Source organism: Gambusia affinis, linkage group LG03 (genome assembly GCF_019740435.1).
Source record: "Gambusia affinis linkage group LG03, SWU_Gaff_1.0, whole genome shotgun sequence".
Taxonomy (NCBI): Eukaryota; Metazoa; Chordata; class Actinopteri; order Cyprinodontiformes; family Poeciliidae; genus Gambusia; species Gambusia affinis.
Window position 1 is genome coordinate 28,211,590 of NC_057870.1, and position 7,065 is coordinate 28,218,654.

Genomic DNA, 7,065 nt, shown 5'->3' on the forward strand with positions numbered 1-7,065 from the left:
GCCAGCTGGGAAGAGATGAATCACCAACAATAAAACATGTATGGCTGGGAAAGAGAGCGTTTGAGGTTTTGCAGAATTAAAGCATTTATCTGGGGTGAGATAAGTAAAGCGGCAAGGAGCTGTGAAGTTAATCCTGATTCAAGGCATCAAAATGATTTTATAATGATGTGTTTACAGGGGGTGGCGAAACCCATGTGAGAGAAAACGTAATGAGGTCTCAATCTCATTCACACGTCTTCAAACAAACCAACAAGCTGTCAAAAATCTGACTTTAGTCTTATTTATTTTATAGGTTTCAAAAAGATTTTCAAACCTATTTAGGAATACTGGTTTGTATTTTGTTCATAAGTCTACAAAATAAAGGGTGCATTCATTTCACTTTAGTCTGATATAATCAAACTCTGGTTCATTTGTCTCAAAGGTCTGGTTTGTTTGGGAAGAGGTGAACGTGCAAGTGAACTAGAGGAAGAAATGGCTTGTGGTCAAAGACAAGAAAGAAATCCTGCACAAGCTAAATTCTGACGCTACTCCATTTTTATTTATATTTTGTGAAAAAGGAAGTTGCACTCAAGTCTTCTTCAGAGGTTTTGTGTTGCTTCCTTCAGTAGTTCTTGGTGCAGCGCCATCACAGGCAAGAGAGGGAAAACGTTTTTTCAAGTAGTTCAGATAGTTTGTCACAGTGCTATGTGAAAGTGAACTGCATGAGCTGAAAATCTAACAAATGTGCAATTTTGGTCCCCAGAGCCCTGATCTCTCTGTAGTCTTCTAGACTATCCAAAAGTAAAAACATCCCTAGTGTCTACTTTCCTGTAACTTACCAGGTGTTTCACTTTTACTTCAGTCCAATTTACATGAATTGTGATCAAGACTAATTTAGTTCTTAATAATGGGAACTATCACTAACATTTTATATCTCTAAAAAAATACAAGAGGACTAATTTTGTGACAGCATATAGTAGACCCCCATCGAATACTGATCCAGTATTCTTGGATTCATCTATTTTTATTTGGATTTTGAATTCTTCTGTGGAATAAGTGCAGATTTTTTTTTGTACAATATTCAAAATAATATAACACGAGGGAAGCTGACAGTTTGCTAATTTGTATAAATACAAAAAAATGGCATTTTCAATACTAATTTGGTATTAGATTGAGACAAGCGTGATAATGGCTAACAATGAAATAGGAGGATTTCTGACTACAGTTTTGTGACAGTATAGGTAAAAGTAAAAAGCTTGGATTTGAAGAGGGGAAAGGGTTACCAGGGAATCCTTAGTTTTCCACAAAATATTGTGAAATCAGCATTGTGCATTTATTTAGAAAAAGAAAACTCAAACATAAATTTTATGGCATTTGGCTTCAGTGCCAAATGTCATAAACTTAATTCCTGGTACTAGTTGGTACCAGGGAAAACAGCAGGACAGGAATATGTAAAACTGGAGGATCATTAGGATCGCTCTGCACCAAGCATCACTGAGTTAGAAAAAATATTTCATTATTTCACAACACTCTGCAAGCAATTGTAGCTACTCCTTCAGCAATTTTCTGTAAAACTATAATTTACCAGTCCATTACAATCTCAGTAAAAATATTTGTAGAATTGTACAACTGAGTAAAAAAAAAAAACAAAAAAAAACATCAGCAAAACAGACCATCACTGTAAAAAACAGATGATGTAGAGTGTTTTGTCTTGACTACATAGGCTCCCTCTGCCCCCAAATTTAAATCACCCCATTAGATTAAAGTTATACTGAAAAACTGATTAAAATCGCTGAAAATAATTCAGGTCATATGTTTTTGTTAGAATCACCTTATTGTGCGATCAATCAAAATTACAAGTAGAGATTTATTTCAAAATCAATACTAATTTTCTGTTTCTGTTTCATAAGTCCACCGGCTCATGCTTTATCTCCTGATCACTGCTTTTCTCATCCATGAAAGAAAACTAAACCTTTGGAAGGTAAACATTGAACCCAGATCTTTACTTTTCAATAGATACAAATAAACACAAGTACCTGAGAGTTTTCTAGATCCACCAGAACTCTTGTCACTAATTAACAACAAGAAAACAATGGAGAAAGGAAGCAATCAGTGGCTTATTTTCGTCTATAACCTTCATATGCATCAGCAGGAAGTGTAAAAAATGTCTTTTTGTACTTCACACAGCTGCAGGCGCAAACACTGACAACATTTATCTAAAAATAAACTTCTCTAAGCGTGGAGAACAGCAGAGATAAGAGGAGAGAAGATAGGGGTAAAAATCTGAATTTTGAATATAAATTGGTACATTAACTATCTGATTCAGTTAAAGGGACAATCAGCAGCTTCCTCAACATTATCTTTTCATGCTCAATTTTTAAAATATGACTTGGCTCCCCTGGATGTCAGAAAGTCTTTATCGCCAACCAGAAAGACGGTTTATACTTTTATAGTAAGAAAAGCAAGTTTTTGATACAATTCTATGAGAAAACAACACAATATAAATCTATAACAAAACACAAATGTAAAATAAGTTCATACAATGCCAATGAAAAATGTACATACACTCATCAATGGCATGAATTGTTTTGGGGGTTTGTGCACAATTAATTGTAATTGATGTTTTTATGAACAAAGTTTATAAATTTGAACCGCCAAGGCTCAAACCAATCATAAAACGGATAATGCTGGAACTCCAGTGTTACTGTCCAAGTCTACAGATGAGAAAAAAACCCCGTATGTATTTGGTGTCAAGAAATGCATATGAAATCTATCTAGGACTTTTAAATTTAAGAAATTGCAGGGAAATAATGAAAGTTACCCTGAAACTTCAATTAAGAGCAAGATTCTTGAAACCTGGACAGAATTGAGTGTCATAGCATGTATTGTAGGGGAAGAGTTTATGTGCAGAAAGATGCTTTTTTGGGAAGATTTAATAAACACTCAAGGATTGTGACACTAACAGGATAACAAGCAAGCATAACTATAATATGAAGTCGATAAAGCAGTGGGCTTCTGGAGAGCCCTCAAACACACCCATAAAAACATAATGAACCAGGCCTGAAAACTGGATCCATTCCAGGAACTACACTAATTTTTAAGATGTTTATCATTTCTGATTAAAGGTGATTTTTCTGCAAGGAGAGAATTTAATACAGTATAATAAAAACACCTTAAACAATTTGGGGAAAGCCCAAATTGTTATGATCTATCGGATTTTGTAAGTTTCGAATACGTTAATTGATTACATTTAATTTACATGGAAGCACATTTTTAAAAACAAGAATTCCAAATCAAGGTTAAAATTGAGAAAAAACTCACAAAAAGAATCCTGACTTAGCCCTTCAGAGCATATCCTACAGATGCAGTGTTTGGGTCAAGCATTGCACAAAGTGTCAGAAACATCTGTTCCATCTATTTTGTGCTCCAATGGACAGTATGCCAAGATATCAAAGCACACAACTCCAAAAATGAATCACTGACACGTCTGTCAAACTTGATAAATGCGGGAACAATAATAATCCTGTTGAAACGGCACAGAAAGAGAAAAACTGGGTTGGAATGCAGCTTTGTGCACTCAATACACATACGCTACCAACACTGTGGCAAACAGAAATCCAGCCTTTTCTGTGCTTTTCAGCCTCTGGCAGAGGTATTTTATGCTTCAGACAAACTGCTGCCACTTTGTCCTATGAGGGGTGAAAAACATGAACAGTGTGTGTGTGTGTGTGTGTGTGTGTGTGTGTGTGGAGGCTGTAAGACTGGCTCATGACCAGGCTAAGGAGCGAAGTCATCGCTGGCAGAACAGAGTTCACTGGGATGTGACAAGTATGATCTTCGGAAAACAGATGCAGTGGTTCAAACACACCCCGGCCACTGTGAACTTCCTGCTATTTGCCATCACATCTTTAAAAGTTATAAATATAAACAATTACGTTCTCCCGGTCAGCAAGAGGTAATCTTTAATGATCCACGCCCATCACCTCATGCCTGCACACCCTGCTCTATATAAAACCCCTATGCACATTTCTCTGTCAGCTCAGTTAGCTTTTGGGCATTTCCTTTATTTTTGTTTATGTTTAAATCCAAAATCTACTCTCTTCCATTTATCAAGGCTTACTTTGTTAAGTGTATCCATTTGAGAGAGCAGAAATGTCCTGTGGGGAGTATAACAGGGTTGGCCCTCTATACCCTCTGAGAAAATGGGTTTCTACTCAGGATGTTGGCCTGCCACCTTTCCTGGAGACTGGGGATTCTCATTGGATCAAGAAGGGCTTGGCAGCCTGGTCCTGGCCGGGTTGCTTACTGGCGCCTCTGTTTGTGCCCTACATCTCCGAGCCGATGCCTCATTCCGGTCAGAAGGTTAGCAAGTGGAGGGTCAGCATGGATTTGTCTCACTTTTCCCCCTCGGAGATCTCCGTCAGTGTCAGGGATGGATTCCTGGAAGTTGGAGGTATTGCTCTGTTAATTAACCCCTCTGAAAATATCTGGCATAAGTGTTAATTAGTTTTACTTACAAGGCAGAGTTTAAATCCCGAGATAGCATTAATAATCTTATCTCACATCTTCATCTGAGCAAGGAGAAGAGTCTTCTAAAAATACTTTCCCTGCACTTCACAGAATAAACGACGTACATCTGAAAGCGCGATGGAGAAACAGCTGAACACTACAAATTTAGAAAGCTGCTTAAATATCATGCTTGGGGAAATTAAAATCACAGCTCTGTGGAAGAAATTAATTTCTGTGCTGAGTGGTTTCTCAGTGTCGGTTGATTCTCCTGTGTCCTCATGTACCTCCCTATAAACACTAATCTTTCCCCAGGGAAACATGAGGAGAGGCCTGACGAGCATGGATTTATCTCCAGATGTTTTACAAGAAAATACAGGTAGACAAAGAAGCCACCGATATTAACCTGCTGATACTTAGGATTAAGCCATCACTGATGTTGATCCCCCTTATTTATTTTATTAATAATTGATTTCTGAAATGCTCAAGCAAGAAAAATAAAAGAGATCTATATCTGTTTCAGTGTTAACAGTGTTTGGTGTGGTGAACTAAACAAGAGTTTGTGATTTGAAGGCTTCCAGATCAAGTGAACGTTACCAAACTTGAGTCCTCGCTCTCCGTTGATGGTTTCCTGACTGTAGAAGCTCCACTTCCTGAAGCCTCAGCTCCTGCTGCCATCATCATCCCAATAAAGGTGATCAAATATGAAACTTCTTTAAAGCTTAACAAATTGTAAAATATGGTTGTCATTTCTTGAATCTGAGAAGATAAACTTGGATGAGCTGAAAACAAGGCCTAAGAATGAAAATAGCAATAATTAAATCTTATTTGTGAAAGTAATTTATGTCAAGACTTGCAAGATAATATATTGTCCAAAAATGACAAGCTGCAATTAGCTTGAGAAATCTGTTGCCTAGCAACATTAACACAAAAAGCAAGAAAAGTTATGCTTTGCCAATTTATTCCCTGCTGAAAAAGTGTTTTTTGGTATCATAAATCATATACTGTTATTCTGAAAGCCTGCTTTTTTGTTTTAAGTGGTACCACATTTCAGAGGAAAATTGTGGGTTTTCATGGCAACAAAGTGCCATAAAACGTTTTAATGGCTTTCTTTCCAATAAGCACTTGTTGGATTGAGCCTGTTTCTTCTTTGCAGAGTGACTAACATTCATCACTTGTGGCTGACTTGCGACAATTGCCACCTGAAACGTAGGATGTCATCTCACTGCACTGTTTGGTCTCATTGTTTCGAGGGTGTTTTGACTTCCGAAAGCCCAATCTGTTCACTAACTTTCTAAAACCTGGAGTTAGTAAGATATCACGGTCTTTTAACTCTGCTAAACTTCCACAGCGGGTGTTGACATCCCGCCAATCTAAAAATCAACCTATAAAACTTACAACTACAAGTAGAAAGGTGCACAGATACTGTAACACAGTGCTAATTACTGTTAAAATAAAAAGTAAACATTACAAATAAGTTTTTATGTGTTTTCACTGTGTGCTGACCTGAAATATAGTAAAACAGGCTCAGCAACGACAGCCGAAATGCCGCCTTTAGCATCCAGATTGCGTCTGAGGCAAACAGAAGGTCCGCCCTAAAACCAACCCGGAAGCAACGCCACCCAAACAAAGGTTCCTCTTCGCGACTACTGCCCCCATCTCATCCTCAGGAAAGCAATGTAAATGCCATGCAAAAATGCAAACAAAGCATAATTTGTTCATATTTAGAAATAAATACAAAAAAATGTATTTGAAAAATATTTCAAACATATAAAACAACCCAAAAATAATAATGGTGACATTTTTATGTGCACACACATAACCTAATACTGTGGTTATTTAAATTGAGGTTTTTTTTTTTATTACAATAAAGCTGTAAGCAACATATTCACTTATGTATTTATTTTTATATTTGTCTGCAAATTCAGGTGGAAGCTGAGGGCAATGGAGAGCCAGAAATAAAACAAGAAGATCAGCAGGAAGAATCTCAATTAGAGGCCTGCAGTGATCAGGTCCAGCCCAGCAGCACCACAGCTGGCCTGGAGCAGGGAGACAAGGAAACCAAAGAAAAGCCAGCTGGACAGTCCCATTCTTCACTGCCTGAGGAAGATAAATGCTTAGAGAGCATCCAAAAGTCTTCTGAGCACCACAAAGTCCCAGAAAGCCAAGAAAGCCTGGGTACATCCAACCTACTGGAACACAAAGAGCCAGCCGTGGAAGAAGAGATCCAGGTGAAGGCAGAGGGAGCCGAGGAGCTCGCTGTGCCTGAGGAGCAGGAGCTGGGATCAGCTCCACTGAGTGACGTCCAAAGCCAGGAGCTGGAGACTGCTAACATACAGCAACAGCACGCCGACTAAACACAAGAGCATTAGCCTGCATTGCCTGCCTTAAACCAGCTCCACAGATGCCTTTTTGTCATTAGCTATAGCACCATTAAAGCTTGCTATGTTTGCAGCTCTAATAAAGTAGTATAATGTGAAAGTAAAATTTGTGTTGATCTATTACATCTAAAGTTAGCCACTAAAATCTACATGATACAAGATTAAAGTAACTTAACCTCATTATTATTATATTTTTTAA

The 7,065-nt window shown here is 37.7% G+C and overlaps 1 protein-coding gene and 1 long non-coding RNA gene across 2 annotated transcripts; one reads left to right on the plus strand and one right to left on the minus strand.

The window, feature by feature from the left end:
* The first annotated feature begins 4,032 nt into the window (after positions 1-4,032).
* si:dkey-1k23.3 (heat shock protein beta-1) lies at positions 4,033-6,912 on the plus strand. The gene is made up of 4 exons (XM_044112436.1): positions 4,033-4,432; positions 4,801-4,864; positions 5,059-5,179; positions 6,414-6,912. The coding sequence occupies exons 1-4, from the start codon at positions 4,132-4,134 to the stop codon at positions 6,840-6,842; spliced, it is 915 nt and encodes a 304-aa protein (XP_043968371.1). The 5' UTR covers positions 4,033-4,131; the 3' UTR covers positions 6,843-6,912.
* Positions 4,302-5,158, minus strand: LOC122828671. Its single transcript, XR_006370258.1, has 3 exons — positions 5,088-5,158; positions 4,497-4,615; positions 4,302-4,419 (listed from the first exon to the last, which is right to left on the minus strand). It is a non-coding gene; the product is annotated as an uncharacterized LOC122828671 (long non-coding RNA).
* Positions 6,913-7,065: the final 153 nt, after the last annotated feature.

What these genes read in the sequence shown, in the direction of transcription:
- si:dkey-1k23.3 (XM_044112436.1), top strand. Translation starts at nt 4,132, where the DNA reads ATGTCCTGTGGGGAGTATAACAGGGTTGGCCCTCTATACCCTCTGAGA. An exon ending in TGGATTCCTGGAAGTTGGAG is followed by an intron (nt 4,433 to 4,800) that starts GTATTGCTCTGT and finishes ATCTTTCCCCAG; the next exon opens with GGAAACATGAGGAGAGGCCT. An exon ending in TGTTTTACAAGAAAATACAG is followed by an intron (nt 4,865 to 5,058) that starts GTAGACAAAGAA and finishes TGTGATTTGAAG; the next exon opens with GCTTCCAGATCAAGTGAACG.